Source organism: Blennius ocellaris, assembly GCF_963422515.1.
Source record: "Blennius ocellaris genome assembly, chromosome: 19".
NCBI lineage: Eukaryota > Metazoa > Chordata > Actinopteri > Blenniiformes > Blenniidae > Blennius > Blennius ocellaris.
In genome coordinates this window covers 24,425,278-24,452,756 of record NC_137668.1, presented here as the reverse complement: position 1 = coordinate 24,452,756, position 27,479 = coordinate 24,425,278, and the positions used below count along the sequence as shown (strand labels likewise).

The 27,479-nt window shown below is 44.6% G+C and overlaps 1 protein-coding gene across 1 annotated transcript in view; it reads left to right on the top strand.

The window, feature by feature from the left end:
* Window positions 1-1,708: 1,708 nt before the first annotated feature.
* vstm2a (V-set and transmembrane domain containing 2A) overlaps window positions 1,709-27,479 on the top strand; it is a gene marked incomplete at both ends in the record, with an annotated part of 125,851 nt that continues 100,080 nt past the window's right edge. Inside the window, 2 exons of the mRNA XM_080515318.1 lie at window positions 1,709-1,787; window positions 2,857-3,023. Coding sequence (XP_080371444.1) covers window positions 1,709-1,787; window positions 2,857-3,023 — 246 coding nt within the window. The remainder of the gene's footprint in view (window positions 1,788-2,856; window positions 3,024-27,479) is intronic.

The following is a 27,479-nucleotide window of genomic DNA, read 5'->3' as shown; positions in this document are numbered from 1 at the left end:
TCTTTCATATAATCTGAATTTTTGAATGAATTCTTTTTGATCGTTATTAATATTAATTGTGGTGACTGTAGTAATTGTAGTGGAAGTAGCCATAGTGGTAATGTAGTAGTACTACTAGTATTAGTAGTGTTTGTATTAGTAGCAGTAGTAGTAGTGGTAACAGTAGTAGTTGAAGTAGAAGTAATCATTGTAATGTAGTAGTTGTAGTAATGATATTATAGGAGCCGTATCAGCAGTAAATGCTGAAAATGTAGTTTGCATGTTGGGCCTCGAGGTGTTTTTGTAATCAAACTGTACACAGAGGACAGTAAGTAAGTACTAGCGGGTCAGAAAAGTTGTATTTTTCCTCATTTCCATGGAGTTTTTTGGGAAAAAATTGTGTGGGACCACTTAAAGAAAATAATAATATATACTTATATAGTTTAAAAACGTTCTGTTTTCCCGTTTCACACACAGATGGCGTTGGAACGTTTCCAAAAAGTTGCTCTTCCAGTGGCCCTGAGCGCCTTCGTTTGCGTAAAACGGACACCGGGAGCCCAACGACGTTAATTTCCCGGCGCCGGCCGCTGATTGGCTGCTGATTGAATTAAGGTAAACAAACGGACGTGATTTGTCGTCGTTTCCTCCAGCGGGGCTCACAATGTGTCCCAATGAATCCCCGTCCTGCAGGATCTCTCCTGCTCGGGTGACTCGGGACGCGCTGTGCGCGCCCCTGCACTCTCCGGGTCGCTGGTCACCCCCCCCCCTCCCCCCCCCCTCCTCCACTCTCTCTCTCCCTCTCTCTCCCTTCCCTCCCGTCTCATGCTACATGATTGTTTTTCTGGATTCCCCGGCCGCGCTCCCGGACGCACCAGACACACCCACGCCGCACGCGCAAAACGCTCAGGCATCGATTTCAGAAGCAACTTTTATTTTATAAATTATTATTATTATTGTTATTTAACGTCTAAAAAAACAAAAACAAAAAAGGAGTAAAAAGCAAGGGAGGAAACTTCCAGCACAGACATTTCAAAATAAACTCCCCCCCCCCCTCCCCCTCCCCTCCTCTCTCTCTCATTAGGACGCCGTTTTAGGTTGCGACGCGCGCGGACACAGTGAGGACGCAGCGTCTCTCTCCATCTTCTTCTTCTTCTTCATCATCTTCTTCTTCTTCTGCCTTTTTTTCTTTTCTTTTCTTTTTTTCTCCCTTTCTTGAAATCAAGCGGTCAAGGTGACAGCGGCGGGGCCGGATGAGGAGTGTATTTGCGGAGCTGCGGGAGTGCGCGCGGATGCCACAGTGAATCCAGTCGACTGACGCGTCTCCGGTTAGCGCAGAAGAGGAAAGACCGCAGCCCGAACGCTCGCGCAGACTTCAAGCAGAGCCGAGCCGAGCCAGTCGACACTTTCTCCCGCAGAGGAGAGGCACGCGCGCAGAGAGAGAGAGAGACAACAACTTCGGGCAAAAACGACGACGAGGCTGTAGTTTTTTTTCTCCTCCACCAGCATGTGCAACCTTTGGAAATCTCCGTTTCAACGCAGAGCAACTGTTTGATTCCTCTTTTTTTTTTGGTGCTGCTGCTGCTGCTGCTGCTGCTGCTGTGTGTGTGGGTGCGCGTGCGCGCGTGTGGGATATTTTTTTCTCTCCGTGGTTTTCTTTCGGGAAGATCTGTCTCTGTTTGTGCTTCGGCTGATGTAAAACACAAGAAGGACGACCCTCTCTAATACTGGAATGATGTGGACCTCTCATGATACTGTTGGATTTGTGTTCTTAGCCGGATTTTGTGTCCAATTTGGATTCTCCTTTGAAGGTAAGCGGGATTTCTCTCTCTCTCTCTCTCTGTTTGATTCCCTGTTCGGTCGGAGAAAGTGTTAAAAGTGCGCAACCCTTTCTGGAGATGGATGAAAAGGCGAAGGGAAGGGATGTTTTGAGAGATCTGGGTTGGTAATGAGAGGGGGAGAAAGGTTGAGACGATCAGGGGTATAAAAAAAAAACCAAACAAAAAAAACGCAACTGGTGATTGTTTGAGGCGAAGCGGCTTCGCGCCTCCGTTTCGTGCGGGAACGAGGTCGTTCGGCGACGCAGCCGGAACACGCAGGAGCGCAACTTGCTCCGCGGAAAAACAAAAGTGGAACGTTTCAGCACCGCGGACAGCTCCGGCGTCTCCCTGCTGCATGCGGCTGTCCGCGGTGCTGAAGCTGAGCGCGGCTCCGCACCCCCCCCCCCTCTCCAACGTCTGCTTCCTCCGGCCAACCCTCCTCTTCCTCACATCTGCACCCGATAGTTTCTTTTTCTTAAAAGAATGCAAATGAGGAAACTTTCCCTTCCCCACTCACTCAGTCTCCCCCAGTGGTCTGTTTCTCAAATCTGTTCCCCATTTCCGAAAAAAATGTCACGCGTGCTTCTGCATGTTTAGTTTATGTGTCGAGTGGGAGGGGGGGGGGGGGGGTGAATAAACACCACACCGGCTACAGATCACAATCCGCGAGGGTGAATTGAGAGAAATAATGGATGAAGTGCTTGAATAACGCGGCGCGACTGTTCATTATGTAAATTCCTGATGAAGACGCGTCAGTATCTGTGACACCGGGAAAGGAGGAGGAAGAGGGGGGAGGAGGAGGAGGAGGAGGAGGTGGTGGAGGACGATTAGGTGTTTTTTTTTTTTGCTGGGGGGTGGTGGGGGGGGGGGGGGGGGAGTTATCTCCCTCATTTAGATTAAGAGCACACCATCAAATAGTGCGCGCTCCTATTTGTGATCTGCGCTTCTTTTTTCCTTTTTCTTTTTTTCTGTTGCGTGTCAAAATAACACAAAACTGCCCCCTCCCTCCTTGATTACCCCCCCCCCCCCCCCCCCCCCCCCCCCCCCCCCAAATCTCCAGGTCGCTTCACGGACCTGCCCTCCAACATGACGGTTAAAGAGGGACAAAACATAGAAATGGCGTGCGCGTTCCAGAGCGGAACCGTGTCCGTGTATCTGGAGATCCAGTGGTGGTTCGTGAAAGCGCCGGAGCCCACTGACAGTGACGAGGAAGTGGATCCCCAAGAGGTACAATACAAACCCCCCCCCCCCCTCCCTCCCTCCCTCCCCCTTTAATTCCCCTCATCATCATCATCATCATCACCACTGGCCAGTGCCAGTTATGTCCAATGTGCATCCGCACTATTACGCACAAGCGCCTTCTGTCTTTGACGTCGTGCCCTGAACAGCAGCTGCCTCCTCTGTCGGGCAGCAAGGAAGCAACTTGGGGAGTGCAACTTTCTTTTATTTATTTATTTATTTATTTATTTCCTTCTTATTTAGTGACCCATTTTCTGACAAGGAGCAGCATGTTGACCTTCATTACGTCTGCAGCCTCTTGCCTTAAGTCGGCCTCGTTTATGCTGAAACTTCACGCAGTGGATCTTCTTTTCAAAGGTTTTGTGAGCGACGTGGAGGCACATCTGCAAGTTCCCCTTGGTGTCTTTCAGTTGTGTAAAGCAGATAGCGAGCCCCGTCAAGACAGGGGGGGAGGGGGAAAAAATATATAATACATAAAAGCATTAATCATTGTGAAAGGAGAGAAGAAAAAAAAAAAGAGCTGGTTCTGGATATTAATTACATGATAAATGAAGTAAATGAGTCTGGTTATTCATGAACGGGCACAAGGAGGGAAAAAAAAAAGTGGATCGATACAGGCAAAGCATACTGTATATCCCTGCATGCTGCCTCATTACACAGTGCATTGGAAGGCATATTCACTGCTGCATTGCTGCCCATTCTGACAGCTCCCACCCCCTCACCCTCAACCCCCCCCCCCCCCCCCCCCACCAACCCGCCATATAATGATGGCCTGCTCTGGTTGCTTAGTGGAAGTCTGAAATGCTGTTTTGCTGTGGTGTTGAAGGGGGGGGGGCAGGTATATATCCGGGCATGTCAGAGATTTTGGAGAAGGGCTGCTGTATTGTCAAGACAGACATCAAACGATGCTCCTTCTATTCCTGTGACAAAAGGACACCACGGAGATGTGTGTGTGTGTGTGTGTGTGTGTGTCTGTCAGCCGATATCCATGCAGCTTTAATTATTGTTCCATTGTTGCCCCGCTCTCACTTTGATGTGGGCTTGATCCCACGTGCCTCACCCGCTTGTTGGGCTGAAGTGGTCTATTGATGCAAGACGTCACATTGTCAACCCCGCGTTTCTTATCACAGCTGTTTGAAATGAAAGCTGCTGCTGCTGCTGCTGCTTCCTCCTTCTTGCTTTCTTTTTTCTGCTGCGTGTGTTTGTCCTGCAGTGTTGCAGTGTGAATGGAGTTCAGGCTGTGACCGTGTGTGTGTGTGTGTGTGTGTGTGTGTGTGTGACAAGCTGCATGGAAAAACCGTCTCAGGAAGTAAAATGTTGACGCAAAAGCACTTAAAAGTGCGAGTCAGAGGAGGAGTGATGTGAAGCAGGGGGGGGGGAAAGTTGGGAGGAGGTTTTATGGGCGCCCCCCCCCCCCCACCCCCCACCCCCACCTCCTCCCCCTCCCCCCCTCACCTCCCGACGACCCGGGTCCAGCTCCTACAGGCACACCGTGTCCCCGGAATGTCCCGGGTGGTTCTCCGGGGAGACGGACTCGGTACACAACCCGACGAGCCCGCCCACCCCCCCCCCCCCCCCTTTTTTTTGCTTTTGCTTTTGCTGCGTGGAGGAAAAAGCGACGGCTCATCCCACACAGTCGCTGTAATCGCTGCTCACATTGCAGGGGAAGGTTGAATCTACACGCGGCAGAGGAACGAGGAACGAGGCGCATCGGCGTGTGTGAACAGTCACAAACGGGTTCCGGATCAATTACGCGTCGTGTTTTATCCATCGGGTTAAATTGACATGTCTTGTCGCCTCCATTGTCTCAACATCTAAATCTACAAGTCACTGCGACGCTCGTTGCGTAGAAACTTATAGGATTGTAGCGTTTTTCTCTCTTTTGATTGTGATGAATAACACGTGTGACACTTTTCACTATTCTGAGCTCATTTCTATTCGTTTGCGATCCACAGTGCAAAGAAGTAAAGGTCATACGTTAAAACGGGGACGTTAATATTGATGAGCTAAAACGACAAATGATTGAAATGTTGATTTCAATTATAGGGAGAATGAACTTTTCCATCACCTTCTATTTTCTCAACACATTCCCATCCATATTGTGATACAAGAGAATGCATCTGAGAAATAAATTGAACTCGAGGAAATTCGACACCTGAAGCGTTGAATTTGTTTGAAAAGCTTCTTATATTTGTACAATTCTGTTGCCGAGAAGCGGCAGAAACAAACAAAAAAAATCCGGTTTAAGTAGCAAAGCCTGACAATAGATTACTGCTCCTTCAGACCAAGAACAACTAATGACTGGTTATTTCTCGTATTGGTGATGTGAGCAGTGATAATCTCATGTTACGTGTCAAAGCATTAATCCCAGAATGTGTCAATGGGATTTGGGGGGATTGGGGGGGTCTGAGTCAATCTGGAATGATCACACCTGATGAATTCAAAACACACCGACGGAGGCCAAGAGAAAACGGGCAATCTTTTAAACATGAGTCAGCATATTTGCGTGATCTTCCCCCGACCTCGTCTTGTGGTTCATCGGCGGTCGTCAAGCCGGCTGAAAAGGTCACGAGAACAAATTGTCTCGTCATCGGGTCTTTGATTTCCCGTCAAATTGTACTGAAGCGGAACGGAATTCTTAAAATTTAACGCCACGTTGAAAACGAGGAGAAGCACGGTCGTTTATTTAGCGAGCGAAAGATCGGGGAAATCCAAGATATTTATTTGTTTGATTTGTTTAAAGACCAGATATCAGAAAACAGAAGTGATTCAGTAACCTGTGGATAGATTTTGCTGTTTTCTTGGGCGGATTCGGACGCAGTGGGAAAGTGGGAAGTCGGAATTCCTTACATTGAAAGACTTTTATTGATTAAACCTGAACCGTGATTTGACCTGCGCTTGTGCGTTCCTCCCAGAATGTGCGAAATATCTACGATTTGGATCTGATGCTCCTTTCAGCTTCATTCTGAAGTTGTGTAAATGTCAAATACATGAAGCTGTGAGCAAAAAGAAGTCCGATTACACAAAACAAACAGCTGAAAATGTCTAATTGTATCTATGTTTTGTGGGTTAAGGTGATATTTTGGGATGAATTTACTGCTGAGTTCACACAAGGAAGTGATCCAACAAACCGGCTGGTATCTCGTGTCACAAGTCAAAGACGGACCGAGGATGAGAACGTCAGTTTTAATGTTCAGTGGCTGGAAACTGAGTTTGAACTTCGTCCTCCGAACGGGATCCAGGTTAGGATTCCATCAGATTTAGAATCAGCGTCAACACGGAGGCTGAGACAAGGAATACATTTAGATTTAGTTTGGATTTGTTTCAGGCAGGAGGTCAGATGAAGGTTAAAATTCACATTAGATGATAATCACAGTAGATTTTAGAACAAAGGCGAGGTTAAGTTCAGGATCAACGTCAAAGTTTAGTTTTTGGACTCGGTCCATGAATTAATCCTGAATTTGAGGATAACACAACAGATAAACAGCAGAAAACAGAAATAGAACTCGTCATATCTCTCAGCAATGGATAGAAAAGACCAGATAAGGTGATTAGAGGGACGATTATTACAGAGTTTTTTTGTTTTTTTTACTGTTTGCCTTCAGGAGACGTGGACGTCTGGTGTCCCTGATCTCTGACCATCATCTGTTTCTCATATATTCCTTCTTCAATCTCCGTCGGATTATCAACCGATCACATCCTCGTCCTTAAAGTGGCGTCACCCGACTCCTAGCGAAGAGACTGACATCGTTTCATTACCGCCTCCATTTGTTTGAAGCTGTGTTTCCTGAAGAACATCCAACGCCGATCACATTGCGCAAGAACTGGAATGCGATGAACTCTGAGCGCTTGGACTTTGTCCGGCGAGAAATGAAATCGTTAGAAACGAACCCGGCAGAACTGGACAGTGGGGGGGAAAAAAAAAAAAAAAATGCCTTCATTTGTTTGTCCAATAAAGAAACAAAACAGGAGGGAAAATCAAAGTGCAAACGCGAGAACAAAGACCAGAACAGAAGCGGAGGGAATGTTTCTCCATCAACGCTGAGAAATGAAACATAAAATCAACACTGAGTCATCAACCTGTAATGAGGGCTCTTTAAATATACATTCTCCTCCTGCAGGAATCCAATAAAGAAGCTCAATTCAGAGGAGACGTCTTTGCCTCTCTAACTCTAGGCCGAGAGGCAGGAGCCACACAGATGAAAGTCAATGGTCGCTCTCTGAAAACACTCAGGATCTCGTCTCTCCAACAGTTTCTGTTCCACAATAAATATTCCCGAGGAAATCCGCTAATGTGAGAAGCAGTAAAATCTTCCAAGTGTTTCGTCAATTCTTCATCAGTTGTTGTCGGTACACAGAGTTAAAACCTCGAGATGTTCACCAGTTCAAGTGGTACCGATACCAGCGTCGATACTGGTACCGGTACTCCGTGCAGTACTCGTCGAAGCCCCTCAATGCAACCCAGCGAGTAGTCTGTGTGTACTTTGTGAGTTTTTGAGATTCTTTAACATCAATGAGAACCAGAATAATACAAGACAAGACTAAATTATGTTCTGACAAAATATCAAGACGGTGTAACTGCAAGGTGGATCCCGCAACCCCCGAGCTACATGCTACATGCTACATGCTAAAGTGGTTTCGCGGCTAACGTCGTCGATGCTACATGCCGAGGGCTGATCCACTCTTTTTTTTTTTTTATTAGTATTTTATTGTGTTTTCCAAAATGTACAACAGTCAATCCTTCACAATACAAGCACATTTCTCCCAAACGCAATGTCCTTTATAATATTCATACTTGTAATAAAAGGGAATGCTCACAATAAACAAAGGAAAATAAACAGACAAGAAAAAGGAAAATATAAATAATACAAAAATACAAGAAACAGTTGTAGCTCAGAAGCAGGGGTAAAAATTAAGAAATACTTTATATATATATATATATATATATCTACCCGGCCTCTGTAGAAAGGATTAGCGTCCTCAGACAAGCATCACTCAGACAAAAATAGTCCACACAAGCAGACATACGTTACAGTAGGTCCTACACAACGTCAGGTTTATGTTGCTGAATATATTGTAGCCTTCCTTTCCAGTTATCCTTGAATTTGTCAACTTCCTGTCAAAGAGACGCAGTCAGTTTTCCCATATTCTAAATATTTAACATTACATCCATCCATTCATCAACAGCAGGCACCAGATCCACTCTTTTAACGGCATCTGTACTCCGTATTAGCATGTGGCTTAAGACTAGCGCTTGTTCTCGTACATGCTTTTAAAGTAGCGGCGTCGGTGCGTCGGCGTCGTCTCCCCGCGACGCTTCCCGAGGCGTCTGCTCCCGCTGCGTGGTGAGAGCGCTCAGCCGTTCTCCGCCGGGGCGCAAACTTTGTCAAAACGCTCGGTGATCCGCACTCAGACGTGTCCTTGAACTGCTCTTGAGTAGGTGGAGGATCCCGCCGCCGCGCAGACAACGTTTTCTATTCATCCAGCCGACGCATCTTTAACGAATAGGAGGAAAGAAATGTTCCTTCAGTTTGCTGTAAAGTGGATTTCTGCCATGCGGTTATTCCTCTTTTTAAGCATTCCTGTTATTTTTTTTTTTTTTTACGACGCTGCAACACGGGAGTCGTCCGGCCGCCCCGGCCGCAGTGGTTCCTGAGGAATAAATCGCACAATTATGAACCCCCATCCAGCCCCCGGGGGGTGTCCCCCCCGCAACCCCCCGATCCAGCTGTATCCGTTGTTAAAAGGCCACCTGCTGCCGTTTTTCTTCCTAGGCTGCTACGCGAGGCACGGCCGCTGAAAAGGCCACCTGGTGCCGCAGTGGCTAACACTGGACGCTAACCCTTTTGTTGCATGAGATCTGGTTGAGAATAACGTGAGTGTCACTGAGTCACTGTGGCGGGGTCGTGACTCTCTCTAATTTAGCGTTTAGCTGGTGGAAATGGTCCTCGGTTCTCTAACGGCCCTTTTTTCCTCCTGCAGAGGAGAGAGATTGCTCATTTCGGACCAGACGATTGTGGAGCTGCTGCAGACTGAATTTAGAGATGTTTATTTTTCTTTCTTTTTTTTATTACCCTGGCTGACATTTGAATTGAGAGCCAGAGAGACTTGAATGAGAGTTGAATAAATCATAGCGGAGGCCCTTTAGTGTTCGCTTTTGATCACAGGCCAAAATAAAAATGCTGAAACTCACATGTGAGCGAGGAGGGAATCGACACGTAATTGTTGTTGTTGCGATTTCGCCATGAGATGTTCCGACAACTTCCTTTTATATATTGGACTCGCTCAGCCCACACAGTGTCCCCATTACAGGGAGCGGGAAGTGCGAGCGTAAGCACAACACATCGCTTATTGTTTCGACACCCTCGCCTCTCCTCGCCGGATCACCGAGTATCAGGTCGCTGCGACGCTTTTCAACACACAAGACACCTCAAATAAATGTCCCCAAAAGTTCCCTATGTTGTTGGCATGTTGGGGCCACGAGACGGCGAAACTTCCGTCTACTGAGCATGTGCAGAAGGATGTTTTAATATGACCACAGTGTGCAGGACCATTAGTAGCGTTGCATAAGATTGTTCCACCTGGAGACGATGTCGGAGGGTTTTTTTTTCTCGAAAAGTTGCATCCTCCCCCCTCGCCCACCCAGTCCACTGAGTCATAATGTTTTCTAAAAGCTTACGTTTCCTCTCAGTTTCCACGGAAACGAAGCGTCTCCTGAAAGTTGCATCTTGGGCGCCAATTTTGCAAAAGTTGCGTTTTGCGTGGCTCAGAGAACCGTTGTTGTTTTAACAAGAGAAGCTTTGCTTTTGTCACTTTTTTAATTAATCTCATTAAAGCAGGGGCCACATCAACCTGATCTGACCTCTGACCTCTGGAGGCCCAACAAGTCAAACATCACATGTTAAACTGCAGATCTGGACAAATGTCAATGTCTTTCTTCCCTTTGATCCCTTTGTAGCGTCACGAATTTGCCAGTCTATTCTGAAATTTACATATTAAAGGAAATCAGATATTATTATATTTGCAAAAAAAACACAATATCTGGATCTGGATATCGTATTTTTAATTCAGGATTTAAACAATTTTTCATCATCTGTAAAAAAAAAAAAGTGAGTTTACGTGTCTAAAGTCTCACTTCACATAAATTGGACACCTTTATTGTGAAAGGCGTTGTGTCATGTGACCTCCACAGATGCGTTACTTAATTCTGACCAAGGGCGGTTTTGAAGGTCATTTTTGCCGATGTAGTGTTTTTAGATCCGCCTCTGTCAGTTTTCATATTTATACTTTAAAAAAAAAAAAAACTAAATCACATGGTGGGCCGGATTAGATCCTGTGGCGGGCCGCTTCTGGCCCCCGGGCCTCATGTTGGACACCCCTGCATTAAAAACCCTAATGGATCTAAAAATGGATCATCGTGACCTTCATGGTTTGGAATTTCTCCCGTCGAGTGTTTCGGGGGCTTTTCCTGTTGTGGGATTTGCACGTTCCTCCGGTTCCTCCGGTTCCTCCGGTCTCTGGAAGCTGAATAGAAGCCGTGCGTGGGAGAATAGAAGACAAACGGGGGTGGGTGGGGGCGGGGGGGGGGGGGGGGGGGGCGGAGGTCTAAAACAAACCTGTACAGCACAATAAAGATTGCAGGCTTGTTGCAATTACTGGTGTACTCTGGAGTCTGCAGTGACACATCCCAGAAACGACGGGGCGGCGACGCCACCCACCTTGTTTTCTTTTTTTTTGTGTTTTTTTTTTGTTTGACACAAATTGCACTCGAGAGATCGGAGGACACTTCCTAATCGTTTCTGCGAAGACGATAACAAACGCAGCGATTGGAGCATCACATAGACAGCTCCAGTTCGACAGCTTTTTTTTATGCCCGGGCCTCATTATATGTTGAATAATTTCGGATATTCGCGTCCCTTCAGACCTTCACCGAGAATATCTGCAATACTCTGGATTACTCCTGTCTGCAGTGATTATTACAAAAAAAAAAAAAAAAAAAAACTCGACTCTGTCAGTGAGAGAGTGGGAGGATCATAATCCAAATTTATGTCTGTGCTGCAAGAATAAAGAGGAATATATTAAATATTAATGTATAAATCATCCATACTCACAGTCCCCTGTCTCTTCTATAATAAGAAGGCGCTGAACTGTATCAAATATTAACCCCTCGAAGCAGGTTAAAGGCTGGAGAGCGCCGTATGACGGCGTGACGCACATCCTGACACACACACACACACACACACACACAAACACACACAGGCTTAGATAACAGCAGGGACACTGGCGGCGTCGGCGCCGGATTCAAAACATCTCCAACGCCCACGCCGTGCATTTAAGGCTCGCGGCGCTGCACGGCAGCGCGGCCCCAGCCGCCATCTGCATGGCGGCGTTTACATTACCTGCCCCGTCTTACGTAACCATGTTTGTGTCCACCCAGGCAACGGGAGGCGGTTACACAAGAAAGTCCCGCACACGTCGTTTTTTTGGTTCCCGGCGCCGAATTCCTCAGATCCTCCAGTGTTCCTTTCGCTTGTCGGGTTGAATGAGGAAGTCGGGTTTGTTTTAGGAGTCGTTTCCAAACGCATGACGTCTCGCTTCTACGTTTTTCTATGTATGCTTTGTTTTTCCCGGATTAACCATCAAGCTTCTACTTCTTCATGAGTATTGATTCATTTGTTCTAGACATTTTAAAACGCACCCAAAATACACAAAGCCTATATTTACACAATATTAATTTGTTTACATAGATACAGACATGAACGCACGTACACGGATATATATATACCAGAAAAGTTGTGTTTGCCGCCGTTTCCATGGAGATGAAGTTGCAGCATTTATATAAACGTACATTTTCAGTGGCAACGAACAAGAAAACACAAAAAAGGTTTTTCAAATCAAAGTTTCTTCACATTATTTGGGAAAAAAAACATGATACAGTTGGGTATAAATACATATAAATACATAAAATGATATATTTGTATTTGCATTATGAGTCACTGCATAACAATATTCGTTGCACTGTATTGCCAATCTAGTCGTGTGATACGTATCAAAATGCGATTTTTTAAATGTGAATATGTCCGTTTTTGATCGAATTCCCAGTTGTCGCACGTTTCCCAGCCCGTCGTTCTTCTTCAACAGTTTTCTTTTTCCTGAAGCATACTGTATTTACAGCGAGTTGTGTTCGTGCTTTACGACTGCAATGTGCTGCCCGTCATCAGAACTGCTGGCTAATTAGTTTCCGCTTAAACTTTCCACGGTGATTCCGCCCCGGCTTCACGGTTTGCTGAGGCTTCGTAAAGATCATTAAGTTAGCTTAGCTAAATGTTGGGAAAGATAAAAGAGCCTGGCGTCGACTATCGGATGGAAACAAGAAGGAAATGGTGCATTTGATGAGGCCTATTTACAGCTGTTAATCTGCATTTACTGCTCTACCGGCTGTTGCCATGGAATTCCTCGCACGTTTTTGTCTTCCTGGAGGATTTTAACTCGACGATGCAAAGAGAATCAAGACGTACGTCCTTCCTCTCGCCTCGCCGCCCGACTCCGTGTGGAGGGAGAGCAAACGTTCACAGCGTGCCTGTTTCCCCCGAGCTTCCACGAGCCCAACCTGCATGCGGATTAGAGGAGAGAGAGGGGGAAGAAAGCAAAACACGTCGATGCACAACAAGTGTGCGAACGATTCTCCTCCCCGATTGCCGGCGAAACACGCCGCCGGATGCTAATTATGCACAAACACCGGCAGACGGATGCGGAATCTTCACACCCCTGTGACAAAGAGGAGTCACGCCGCCGACGGGATTTGCCACACTTGCGACGCTGTTGATTCAAGTCGCGGGGCTGAGAAGGTACACAGAGAGGGAAGGGAGGGCGGCGGCCGGCGGCGGCGGCGAGCTAAACATTGGCTGATATAGAACACGAGCAGTGGAAACGCTGCGACGCCGGTCTTTGTGGCGTCTTGGCTGCTTTTCCAACTGCAAAACCGAAGCTCAGCGGGCCGATGCAGAACCCAGACTGAACGCTGTCACGCCATACAGAATCACAATCAGAATCAGAATCAGAATCAGAATCAGAAGCTTTATCGTCATTGTACAGGTACAGGTACAGGTACAACGAAATTGCATGGAAAGTTTTGGGGAAAGAAGGACAACATGAGGTGAGGAGAGGAGGGGAAAAGGGCAGATTACAGACTGAGCTCTAAGGAGCTCTAAGGAACCTTCAGAGCCTTCGTTCCACGCTCACATCCAGGAGAGTTGAAGACAAAACAGCAGCCTTGGCGACTGGGTGTCTGGAGTCCGAATGTAGATTAGTTTGTTTTCGTTCAGGCGATTCAGCTTTTATCTGTCGACCTCGAGTGTCTCTGGTCTCCAGCGCTGCTCCAATTGTGGCAAGACTTTAGCTTCCCAACCGAGTTCCAATATCCTCCAAGATCGATCCAATTCCGCGTAAACGTTCAAGAGTCGTACTCTTGAGTTGGTTTATCGCACGAGTCTGAGCGTTCAGAGCTCGGCACAGTCCTTCAGTGACGACAGGCAGCCTTCCCAATGCAGCTGCTAGCGTCTTCTACACTTTGAGATAGATCGGAAAGCCGCCAGCTCCAATCAGCTATCGTTAATCCCAATATGTCCTCCATGGAAACAATGGCCAAACACAGGGACCTCCAGGACCTCCAGGAACCTCCAGGAACCTCCAGGAACCTCCAGGAATCCAGCATGTATCCGGCTGCAAACGTCCCATCGGGACATACGGACTGGTTACTGTGTCTGCAATGGCCGGCACATTTATTTATTTATTTATTCATTTTAAAATTCAAGATTGTAAGAGTGAAGTAATAAGTAAGATGTGGTTCAGGATTGGAGGCGCCGTGCAGCCCAGTAATAAAAAAGGAGATAAGATAAACCTCGTGGAGCCCACACTGGGGAAATTTGCATGTCAGCGCAGCTCGAGCTGCACCGGTATAGAAGAAGGAGGAAAGAAATATATATAGCACTGAAGTTCAGGCGCCACATACAGGCCAGCTCCCGTCTGGAATGGAGCGGGAAAGTGGCGCCGTGAAAACGTCTAATTTGAAACTGTAAACTCTTCCTTGGTCGTGAATCAGAGAATACGTGATGGAAATGTCCAATATTTTGACAAAGCCAAACAATTACGAGAGGAAACGTTGCAGCAGTGAGCTATATTATATTATATTTTGAAAAATGTGTGAATTATTACAACAATAATTACATGATTAATAGTTTTAGTTGAGCTTCCTGCTGAAGGGGAAGCTTTCCCTTATGTCAGACTAAAAAAAACTGAACAAAAAACCCCCAAATAAATATGTATTTGTATGCTAGTGCTAAATGAGCTCAACATTTTGAACATATGTATATGTCGTATACAGTGTCAGTGTCAAACACAGTCTATTTCAGGGGCCACGGATTTCTAATGCAGTGGGAAAATAGCGCAATAATAACCTTTAAATTTTAATTCTTTGTTGTGGTGCAGAGCAAAAGTGCACCTGATGAAAATGAGCAATTATGAAAAGAAAATCGCCACAATCGCTACTTAAATTCAATTTAACGGAAACCAATTGGTGCAAGAAATGGTCGAGTGTCCGGAGAACTTCTCCTCCAGCTGGTTTTTTTTTTCACAAACTCACACAGACATTATAACGGTACAACTACAAAATAATTCCCCCCCCCCATGCAATTTCAGTCATATTATTGAGTTGTTCTATTTTTGTGGGCAATCGTAATTGATCTCTATTAAAGTAGAGTCACGCTTTACTTGTCCTTCTGTTGCACATGAAAATAGTTGGAGAGCAGCTATTTTTTCCATCCGTCACGATAATTCTAAACTGAAGCAAAAGTGTCTCGTTAATCCCAAAGTCACTCGGTGTTTCCGCCTTTTCACGTTTTACGCGGCGAGAGAATGTCACTCTCATGACTTTATATCAAGATTCATTTCAGCTGACGCTGCGTTTTACGTTCATTCTTTCCAATCTCGTCATTTTCCTTTTTTTTTCGTTTATTTATATATTTTTTTGTCTGGGGAAAATCTCCAATATTATACATCCGATGTTGAGTTTTCAACTTGAACACGTCCATTTGCATCCGGGCTGACACAACCTTACAGTCTGGGTAAAGCACCGCACGTTGTACGAACCGACAGGCGAGTGAAATAATCTGCAGCTTCATTTGCGTCGTCCAATATGTTTTTCCCCCCCCCCGTTACTGCCCGCTGACAGTGCTACTCATCTTCTCTTCAAGCCCACGTATCACTGCAGACCCTTCTCTGAACAACAACAACAAGGTCTGCTTTTTATCTATTTCATTTTTTTTCACACCCTCTAATAATACAACACTACAAGAGCCTGAAGAGCGGCAAACGCGAAATGTGGCGTTAACGACCCCCTCAGCCGCACTTGATCACCGCGTACGCCGCTTTTTTTGCACGACGCGGGATGTGTGACGATTCTGCCCTTTCCTGTCCGACGTGGCATATATATGCACATATATGAAACCTATATGCAGCATATATGCACATATACGCTGCATATATGCACATATATGACAATATATATGCACATAAATGCTGCATATATGCACATATATGTACACATGTGCACATAAATGCTGCATGTATGCACATATATGACAATATATGCACATATATGCTGCATCTATGCATATATATGCTACATATACGCAAAATTGAGGCGCATATATGTGACTATACAGGCCATATAGGTCTCCTGTACTGCTTCTTTATTTCCACATATATATATATATATATATATATATATATATATATATATATATATATATAGCCCATATCTCACTTTGGCAACTGTCATATCAAGGCAACCCACATGGAAAGAACCTATATAAACATATATGTTTTAATATAGGTCTTGAATATATGTTACATATATAAAATGGGACGTTTTCCAATATTTTATGTACATATATGCACATATATGTACCTATACTTATATGGACATATATGTACGTATATGTACATATACGTACATATACGTACCTAGACCTATATGGACATATATGTACATATATGTACATATATGCACACATATGTGCATATATGTGCATATATATGCATATATGTACATAAAATATAGGAACATGGCCAATTTTACATATGTCACATATATTCAAAACCTATATCGCCTATTTCACCAAACTCCTGTTTATTGCAGAAAAAGTGCCTTAACTGGCCGTTTAGATTCTGAATGCAGCTCCGATGATCCAATATTCCAACGCAGGGAGAAGCTAGAAACTGTGAATAGAAGGTTTGTGGACCAGCGAGACCAAGAGGAAGAGTTGAAAAGCTAAAAAACCAACTTCTCCTCAAAACGCAGTTCAGCCGAGCGCAATTACAACATTAGCATACGGTAGCGTGTCCAACGCTGCAGCGGCTCTGAATAAACGTTAGCTGCTGCTGCTCACGTGCTCGTTCCCCTTCAAAAAGTCAAATTAAAGAGCATCTTCCTCCCACATGGAAAGAACCTATATAAACATATTTAATATAGGTTTTTAACATATGTGACATATATAAAATTGTCCGTTTTCCTATGTTACATGTGCATACATGCACATATATGTTTACACACATACATGCATACAGGTACTTATATAGGTACATATATGCACGTATATATGTGTGCATATATGTACCGATATGTTCTTGCATAATTGTTTTTTAGTTAGTTCTCAGTTATTGCCTTGATAATGTATGACAGTTGCCAAAGTGAGCTATATAGCCTATATATATATATATATATATATATATATATATATATATATATGTGTGTGTGGAAATAAAGAAGCAGTACAGGAGACCTATATGGCCTGTATATTCACATATATGCACCTCAATTTTGCCTATATGTGGCATATATACGCATGTATGCAGCCTATATATTGTCATATATGAGCACATATTGTCATATATGTGCATATAAACTGCGTATATGTTTCATATATGCACATATATCCTCTTTCCATGTGGTAAGTCAAACTAAAGAGCATCTTCCTCTCACTGATGAAACTGCAGCGGAAGTAATAATCACCCGACACGATACGTTTCAATAAAACCCCGACGGCGGGCGGCGGCGGCGGGCGGCTTCATATCCAAGCCGCTAACGCCCAGTCGGCTGCCACTCTCATATCGAAACGTCAAAAAAAAAATGGTGCATAAGGTCGTTTTTTTTCCAAGCCGGAGGTAATAAATGCAGCAGCGGCGGAGAAGTGTATCCCGAGGTTGTGGCTTTTTCTTGCTCTGCCGCTTTGACCTGCTGCGACAATGAGCAGAGCTCCGAGCGACCAGAGCCTCCCGGGCTCCGCCGGTAATACCTGTAGGGTCCGTCACACTGTGGCGCGGACGCCGCCTCATTTCCATCCGTTTCACTTTAAGGAGACGTTAGTGAATTTTTGCCCCTCTCGGTTTTAAGGCCTAAATCCTCCCCTCAGTCTGAAGAGGTGGATTGGAATCTTCTCGGGGTTTGATCTCTCTCTCTCTCTCTCTCTCTCTCTCTCTCTCTCTCTCTCTCTTTTGTATCCGGATAATCCGGACGCCGTTGTTTGCCATGAGATCAATTTATTGAGCAAATCTTCCGCCACTCTGTCCACTGGTAATTCTATTTGGTCTGGGATTATGTCTGGATTGGAAAAGTAAGGGAGGGGGGGGGGGGGGAGTGGCTGAGTTTTATCTGTTGTGATCCAAGTTTTAAGGATTTATTGCTGGAATACATTAAAAAAAATAAAATAAAATACGGCTTTGGATCGATTTAATATTTCCGGCTGGCGGGGGAGGAGGGAAAAAAAAATGCCCATATATGTACATATATGGGCATAAAATATAGGAAAACGGCCAATTTTATATATGTCACATATATTCAAACCCTATATCAAAACCTATATTAAAACATATATGTTTATATAGGTTCTTTCCATGTGGGCAATTACATATGATACCAATTTCACGTGTTCGCACACACATAAGTTCTTCTTCCAAAATTGTTTTTTAGTTAGTTCTTAGTTATTGCCTTGATATGACAGTTGCCAAAGTGAGATATGGGCTATATATATATATATATATATATATATATATATATATATATATATGTATATATATATATATATATGTGGAAATAAAGAAGCAGTACAGGAGACCTATATAGCCTGTATATTCACATATATGCACCTCGATTTTGCCTATATGTGGCATATATATGCATAGATGCAGCATTTATGCAGCATATATATTGTCATATATGTGCATATATCCTGTGTGAGGCGTCACCGAAGCGCCTGCATGTGGAAACCTGCTGTTTGTACGTCCCGGCTGGATCCCCGGTGTTCCACCAGCATCAGGAAGGACGTTATGGACTTTTTTTTTATTTTTTTTTTTAACATTTTCATACTTTTTGGACATGGTAAACTAAATAAAAGTCGCCAGGACTTGCTCTACTGCGACTCCAATCCTCTGTTCCAGGCTGGAAATCTAATAAACAAGCCAATTTTCAAGCGACCACAGGGTCGGATGCTGGGATCTGAATACATCTGTGAACCAGCGGTGGCCTGTGGGCAAAAAAAACCCAAAAAGAACAAGCCTGCGAGTGACTTCAATCAGGTCAGACCACCAAGCAAATGACTATAATTTCAAAGAAAGCCTTGATTTGCCCCCACGACACATTTCTTTAAAGTAGCGACACGATACGACACTGAGACTCAAGCTGAGGAATCCTCATGCTGCTGTGAACGCTAGCAAACGAGCATTAGCCTCAAAGCCAAACAACAGCTGAAGGTTTGATGAACAGTTTGATATTTCACTGTATTTTGCACCAGAAGGTTTATTTTGAATGCGTCAAATAAACAAGTATGGACATTAAATATCCATATACACTCATTGACTCGTATACATACATATAAAACAAGTTCATAAGGTAAAAGTATAATTTTTCCACACTTCTGGACGACATTCTACATATTCAAAGTAAAAATATAAATGTTTCCATGTGAACAGGACCTAAGATACTGTACGTTTAACGAGATGTTATCTCCGACGCCATCGGGTCAAATTCACAATTGAATCGCCGCCAAATGTAATTTCCGGCGGGAAACTCGTCGGCAGGTTCCGGAGAAGTAACGTAAACTCAACGTTTACACTCGTGGGGAGGATGCAAATCACACACATATGGATCTTTTTCAGCTTTTAAAACTTCCAATTACAGCCTTTCTCTCCTGGCAATCAGAAACCCTGTTATTTATTTTAATGACTGTAAAGCGTAAAAGAAAAAAAAAAAACGAGTCAGGAACAAAAGGTGAATCAGAAACGCCAACGTTTGACTGACAGTTACCAGGAGTGACAAGACGAAAGTAAATAAATAAATACATAAATGAGTGAAAAGCTGAGAATAAACCTCGCCACAACTGAGCAAGTAATTAGCTCCACTGGACCCTGAACGCTCCACGCCGTGGTGAAATAAACTGTCGTTTGTGTGTTGAGTAATTTAGCCCAATTAGCCGAGAGCCCAGTGGGTTGTGGTCGAAACACTGCGACTCTTGTTCAGGAGCGACACTGGTGTGATTGTCAGTCGCTGCACAGAACATGACCGAGGCCCGGCTATATAAAGATCTTAATGAGCCGCCTTCCTCTGTACGTGCGTGACACGCTGTCAGCGTTCTCTCCTTATAGTCGCCGCGGGTCACGGTTCCAGCCTCCTCCTCCTCCTCCTCCTCCTCCACCTCCTCCTCCACCTCCTCCTCCACCAGCCTCAACCGCTCAGGGTGTCAGGCTTTCTCTTGTTTTTTTTTGTTCCTCACAAACATTAATAGAGTGAAACTTTTTTTTTTTTTTTTATTAAAAAAAGACATTTTTAAATACATTACAGTCATTCCAATGTGCTTTTATAGAGAAAATAGAAAAGCCCAACTTGTCCACATGAGCAAGCAGGTGTGTTTGCGACTGTGGAAAAGAAAAACTTCCTCTAACAGGAGAAACTTTGTAGAAACCAGAGTCAGAGGTGGAGGAATTCTGAGGACCGGTTGGGGTGAAAGGATGGAGGAGAGGAGAGACTTGGTGGGGAGAAACGTACAATACCCTTGCTAGTGGTACATTTTTTAATTTTTTTTATAAATACAGTAATCACAGTGATCCAAAAATTTCCCAACTGCCATGAGATGAAACCAGCCTGAGCAACAACAGAGCAAAAACCAAAAGAATCACAAGAATGATAACAAAAGCAAAAACAAAAAGGATACAAAACAAAGAACAAAAAAAAAAAGAAAAGAAGAAGGAAGAAAAAAAACAAAAACAAAAACAAAACAAAAAAAACAACACGATTTTGATAATTGACAGAACAAGAGCAGAAAATAAGAAAAATCAGTAGCAAATCGTCAATGAGGAGTGGAAGTGTGTGTGTGTGTGTGTGTGTGTGTGTGTGTGTGTGTGTGTGTGTGTGTCCCCTCTGGATGTGAATGGAACTGTTGAAACATTTCTACATGCGAGTTTTCAAATATGGCTGGTTTCATGTGTGGGACTATTATATTTGTAGAGAAGTTTCACCAAACTCGAGATATTTTACTTTGAAAATCCATTATTCTTGGATTTAATTTCTGTGGTGCTGTAGCGGCATTCTGTTGTCATACAGTGACATCTAGAGGTTGGAGAGAGTTTGCACCTTTACGTTGATACAGCGCACATGAAGGTTGTGACTTATAGTCTGGGGAATACGGTAGTTGCTTTGCAAACACAACACATTATGCAGCATTTTACAGTATTTCCCAGACTATAAGTTGCATTTGTCAAAAATTGCATTGTGAGAGAAAAAAGTAAAGTACTAGTAAAAGTAGAAAGCAGGTGCGTATCGTCTGCTGCACCCATGAGTTTCACAAGAAAACTGCTAATTGTTCTTTTGTTCGATTTTGATGAAATATTACTTCAGCAGGATAAAGTGTTTTAAAAAAAAATGATGTGGGACTATTTCCTGGGAATGGATTCATCCTCATTTGATGCTGCAGTGAGCTTTTCCGGGCACTGAGGTGTTTTCTTTGTTTTTTTTGTTTCCCCCCCCCCCCCACTTGTTTTTGAAAGAGTGCAGCCCGGCGGCAACACCAGGCTGCGGTACACACTACACACTCCCTGCTTGTTAGTGGGAAACTAGAATGGTGAACGAGTGCAAGATGAGACTCATCCTTTAAAATATGGATGAACCAACTGGTTAAAAGCACATAATTCCCGGGTAAACGGCGAGCGGCGGTGCAACAGCGCCGTCAAAGTCCCCCCCCCCCCCCAGTTAGTGGGCACTTCTTCTTTCACGACGGCACCGGCGCCAGCGTTACGGGATATGATTGACTGATGTGTCGTCACGGAGACGCTAATATCTCCAGAAAAGCCAAAAGAAGCCAGGGCACTCCTCCTCCTTCCTCCTCCTCCTCCTCCCTCCTCCTCCCTCTTCCTCCTTTCGGATTGATAAATCAGAGTGTGATGCCAGTGTGCCTCTCTCTCCTCCTCGGAGAATCAAAGGGCTGGAATGACTCATTGGGACTGTCACGCAATACAAAGCATAATGTGTTTGGAAATTTCAAGGTCACACAGAAGATTTCTTTTCTTTCCCGCTCTCTCTCTCTTTTAGAGGATTTTTTTCTTCTTTCTTTTAACTGCACTTGGATTTTCACATTTTTAATTTGGTCTGCCTTTCATGGTATTATGATGGCTGAGATCACCCCCCCCCCCCCCCCCACCCCTCCCCCCCCCCACATCCCCTCTGCTGTGCTTATGTTTCACTACTTTTAAATAGGTATGCGAAGAGCACATAGGCATTGCAAAGCAATAAATAAGGTTAATAGAAAAAAAAGGCATGTTTTTGCATTTTGCGTGAGCTGTGAGGCTTCCACCTCCCCCCCCTCCCCCCTCACTCCCTCCCCCCCCCCCCCCCCCCCTTTGAATCCTGCCCCTCCAAAACGTGCCAGGAAAACCCTGATGCGGAACTTTAAATGGCTCTGTTGTTCCAGCCAGGGCCGGCCTCGGCCGTGTCGACTCCATTCATGTGCCGCAGAGGAAAAAGGGGATGATGGAGAGAGGGATAGAGAGAAAAAAAAAAAAAAAAAAAAAAGAGAAAAGCGGCCGGCAGATGGAAAAAACATATGGGAGGTGTGATGCAATAAGGATACAGAGAGCTCGGGGGAAATATGTGGAAGGGGGTTCATACGTGCACGCAAAACAAAATCCTCCTTTGCTTGTCCCGCGTGCGACTCGGCGCGCCGGCCCGGTCGGGCGCCGCGCGGCGCCGCGCCATCAAAGCAGGCTGTCGACGAGGGAAGGCGAGTTAGCGGAGGCCCGTTACCGCGGCGGCTCGCTAGAAGCTATTGTTGTGGCGCCGGCGCACGTGTACAAAGGAGCGTAGAGCTTGTCAGTGGATTTACACGTAGCGGACGACGAGCCAGGAAAACCAGACCGCCGTCTGTCGGTGAGCCGTGATCCTTCACAGACTTTGATCCGGTTTGATATGGTCTCGCGAGTCGGCGACGCGAACACGCGAGGGGCGACGCAAGCTAGCGGTGATTTTAAGGCGGAATCGCATGGAATTGGTACTTTTGGAAGTTTCCAGCAGCACTTGATTCAAAAGTTCAACGTCAAATGATTCTCTTCAATTTTATACACTTTGGGCATTTCCAACACAAATTCAAAATTCTTCGTACTTTGTTTGTCTTCACATTTTAAGCGGCTCCTTTGTGAAACACTGCGACACAAAAACAGGAAATCACGACTCCATTTGAAATATTTGAGGCTACAGAGCGAGATATTGAGGATCGTTTACACGATGACGTTTGTTTTCGGAGTGAACAGAGAGGGATGAAACGTTTTTCCATCATTTTCTCTGATTTTCAACTTTTTCTTAAAACGGTGCAAATATTTACAGTGTCCCCAAAATAAAGAAGAAAATGTAAGAACGGACCACAGCGAAACAAAACCAGGAAAAAAGAAAATGCCAAAAAATAAACTGGCTTTAAGTTTTCCAGGCTAAATCAGCTCCATCCTGCACAAAACTTCTGCACAGCCCAAATGCACAACTCCTCTCACCAAGACGGTCGAACCAACGAGTCTCGACTGGCTTTTTATACCTGCAGCTCCTCCCACAGTTACAAGAATAAATCAATTAACTAAATAGCAATCATTCTAAATGAAAAATAACAACTGCAAGAAACAAACACAAAATGCATAAACACCCCAAATTATTTGTAGTTAAATAAAATCCCTTCTGCACAAATTAAAATACATTTTCCCCCAAAACACAGTAAAACACCCCCGCTGCAATGGTACGCTCCGCCCAGAGCTCGTGAACCCCTCCGATGACTGCACCGTGGTACAGTCCTTCGGTTTCGCCCCAGAAAGGAGGAAGTGCTGGAGTGAAGCCGGCGAGTCTGCGGAAAGATCTATGTGGTTTTAAGTTTGTTGAAACATTAAACTGCAAAAACGACAACGACAACGTTTTCAAGCAAAAATGGAAAACTTTCATTGTGTTCTGAGTTCTTTTTGAAAACCACTACCAGTGTGCACGCTCACCACAACCAGTAGTAACCAGTAGTTCTGCACATGCTCAGTAGAGCCGATCAGGACAGTTCATATTCTCCCGGGACTTGGTGCTTTTATTGTGACAGTCCAACTCGGTGGTCTGTCCACTAGAATGTCCGTGTTCTCTCATTGTATTGTTCTCTGCATGTGTGGTTTCGTTGCTAAAGTAAACAACAGCACCAACTAGTGGGTAGCCTGACATCCTTCACAGAACATTGTTGTGTAATGGCGAAACTTTTCGAAAAAAAAAACAAAAAAAAAACTTTGCTCTAAATTCAAAGTCTCCGAAGCCGATCGTCCATCTCCTGGCCTCATAAGAGCTCAGTACAATCCGTCCTCCGACGGTGTCCCCCCCCGCCCCCCCCCCCCTCTGAACGCAGAATCCCTCGCTCGTCCTGAACGCCCCGTTCTGTTGCATTTCTTCTTCCTGTTCCTCTGAAGTCCCGGCCGGTCTCTCCAGGGTGCAGCGGGTGCATTAGTCATTCTTGCAGCTTATACAACCGTCATTATGACGGTCACCAGGAACGCCTGATCGACTGCTGCGACCATCTTCATCTCTGGCCAGGAGATGCATAGATTTAGTTTTTCCGAATTTCAAAAGCCTTACTTGAGGGAAATACAAAACAACCTTCAGTTTTTTAATATTATTATCATAATATTCATTTGTGGCAGGACGACGGACGAGGCAGAGCTGAATCCTGGAACACGTCTTTATTTCGCCAAACAAAGAACTGGACTGGAACGGCCCACAACAGCCCCGGAGAACCCAAACCCCGCCCCCTTACCCATAATCCTCTGGGTGAGAGGCCTGGATCCTAACAACCGCCACACATTATCCAATAGCCAATTTTAGCACTTAAAGGTAATTTTAATGATGCAGAATAGAGTCAAATGTCCCCAAAACATCTAAATCGGTTCCACTTTTAACCTTCAGTTTTTAATATTATTATCATAATATTGTGGCGGTTGCTAGGATCCAGGCCTCTCACCCAGAGAACTATGGGTAAAGGGGCGGGGTTTGGAGTTCTCCCGCGCCCGGGCTGTTGTGGGCCGTTCCAGTCCAGTTCTGTGTTCGCCTAAATAAAGACGTGTTCCAAGATTCAGCTCTGCCTCGTCCTTCGTCCTGCCACATTATTCATTATCCAACAGCCAATTTTCGCGGTGACGTCGTCGCACTTTTAAACATTGTCTTTTCCCAACGCTCCGGCTTTATTAGAAGTCTGAGTCCTGGAACATTGAGTCACGGCTCCACATAGAGAGGCGTGTCCAGGAGAGGTGGTAAGGAATAAAAAAAAAAAAAAGGGCTTTTAGTTTCCATGGAAAATCTTCTGAACTCCAGGTCGGTCGAAGAGCAGGACTTCGTCGTGACGTGACGTCGGTGCTCGCGTCGGGAAAAAAGAAGCCTAATTAAATCATTTACGGTGCTTCTCGTCCACCACAAAGGCGTCTGATAGCCGTTTCTCCATCCCGCAGCCTCACAGTGGAACCAGGGAGCTATCTTTAGCCACAGAGCCTTTGCTCTCCACGTCTCTCAGTCTCTCAGGTCCACGAAGAAACAGACGACAACAGCGCCTTCAAAACGACAATCCTGCACAAGCAACTTGATAGAGTTTCCCTTTGTTTACCACCCTTTGTCTATAAATACCTGGAGTAGTTACTTTCTTGATGTGCACATTTAGGGTTAAGAGATTATCAAGCTGGTCCGTGTTCCACCTGTTGGTGTGAATGTTTGGGGAGCTCTTGAGCAAATGGCTCCCAAACAATCGGTTTTTTTGGGTTTCAATGCACCCATTGCCCAAGTTTTCCAAGTGTGACGGAGGCAATGCGGTGCAGATTGCACCATTTAAAGCCTTTATTCCCCCACCCTTTCGCGCTGGCGGTGTGAAATGTACCTGTGCGAGTGTCTTATCGAGAGACATTAGCAAGATCAGGGTTAGGCCACCGATAAAATAGTCCTATAATAACCTTTCAATTAAAACCTTATGGACATTTTCGTCATGTATAAACTGCACCAGAACAAAAGAAAAGCATAGATTATTCTTAATCTAGCTGCTTCTCACTGCACTTAAAGGCAATTTTAACGATGCAAAATAGAGTGAAATGTCCCCAAAACATCTGAATCGGTTCCCCTTTTAACACTCTTACAAAATGGTATTCGGGGTGGGGGGGGGGGCCACACCGGGAGCAAATTAGGGGGATTGCTTTTCCCTTCAGTAGCTAATATATGACCAGACGGCCATTCTGCAAATCTAGCGAAGCAAATCATGTACATTTCTTAATGGGAATACTTACAGAAACCACTCTGGCTGAAACAAATATGATATGCAGACAGAAATTGAATAAAAATGTGCATTTTGCTGACAAAATCATGTAATCTAAATGAAATCAAGCGCACGGTAGATTAAATAATCCATATCTTTGACTGTAAATACGATTTCTTTCTTGGACATTTCAACTGTTTTGCACTTTTCCTTTATCGTTTGCGCTATTTTACCGTTTTGCATCGATCCCACCGGGACAAAACTCCTCGTATCGAGAAAAGCCTCCGGACAATAAAATCAGCTTCATTCTCCCTTTACTGCCTTATTTCATATATTCTCAAATTGGATAGAGAAGAAAATGAAAATTGTGCATTTTAACCCTTTGGGGCCTGAAGGCATTTTGTTGCCGTTTTTCACTACAATTGATTTTTTCCTTTGTATCTCAGATATAAAATCCTTAAAACTTGCGCCTTTTTTGGTGTCATTTTGTTCAGGGACAACCTCATAAATGCATTTCTGAAGTAATTTCATCACTTTGGCATACTGTATTAAAAACAGTGGATCTAAAAACAATATAAAATTACAAATTCGGGTGGTAAAAAACATAGATTTATTGACTATAAAAAGTCACAGACATGGTTAACGAATCATTTTGTTTACTTGTAAAGTAAATCTAAAACTATAATTAAACTAAAATGTATCAAAACAGGGACTGAACAAAACAGTTTCTATACAGATATTTATAGTGAAATAGAAGCACTGCCTCAGGCGTTTTTTGTAAAACTATTTATAAAAGGTCACACATGTTTTTTCCTCATATCTCCGCTTTTTATGTGGGGCGATCAACATCATTTAAAAAACGAGCTTGTAGTTTTTATATCTGCACTTTCGACACGGATTGAAACGCTGGACCAGACGACGCTGCGCTGTGACGCCTACTGCCTTTTCAGACGGTCCATGTGACGAGGACGCACCGGTGCGTCCGCCGGCCCCCAGAGGGGTTAAAGCATCAGAAAAGCAAACGGGAAGTCTCTGTGGGTAAAAAGTGATGGCGCTCCATCAATCAGTCGAAGACACGACGCCGAGATCCACCCCGACAAGTTTTATTCGAAAACACTTAAAAGTTCAAGCTCTCGCGGCGGCCTTTGGAGGAATCGATTCGGAAAAACAGCCTCCAAATTCAAACGGCAAGCCACACGTCAATCAGCGGCCGCCGCGCCCGCGGCCAGGATACTGTTGTTTACCAACAGCACCCCGTCTTAATCCACCATATTCCTTTTTGGTGCTTTTAATCAGTGGGCAGATAATGACCAGCGACGGCGGGGAGGGGGGGGGGGGGAAAATAAATAAATGAATCTAAAAAAAAAGGGCTTACGCACGTCACACTGGGGCAGGAAATTAAACAGGGATTAGGGAGACGGTTGATCCTGGCTGTTTTGATGGCACAGGCAGATTATAAAAACACGGGTAATGATGGAGGTGTTAAGGTTGGCTGTGGAAATCAGCTTACACACACACACACACTGACTCTTTTCTGCCACACACACGCTCTGTACTATATCTTCTAGTGCTGATATGGCAGCGAGGATTACACTGGAAATGGGAC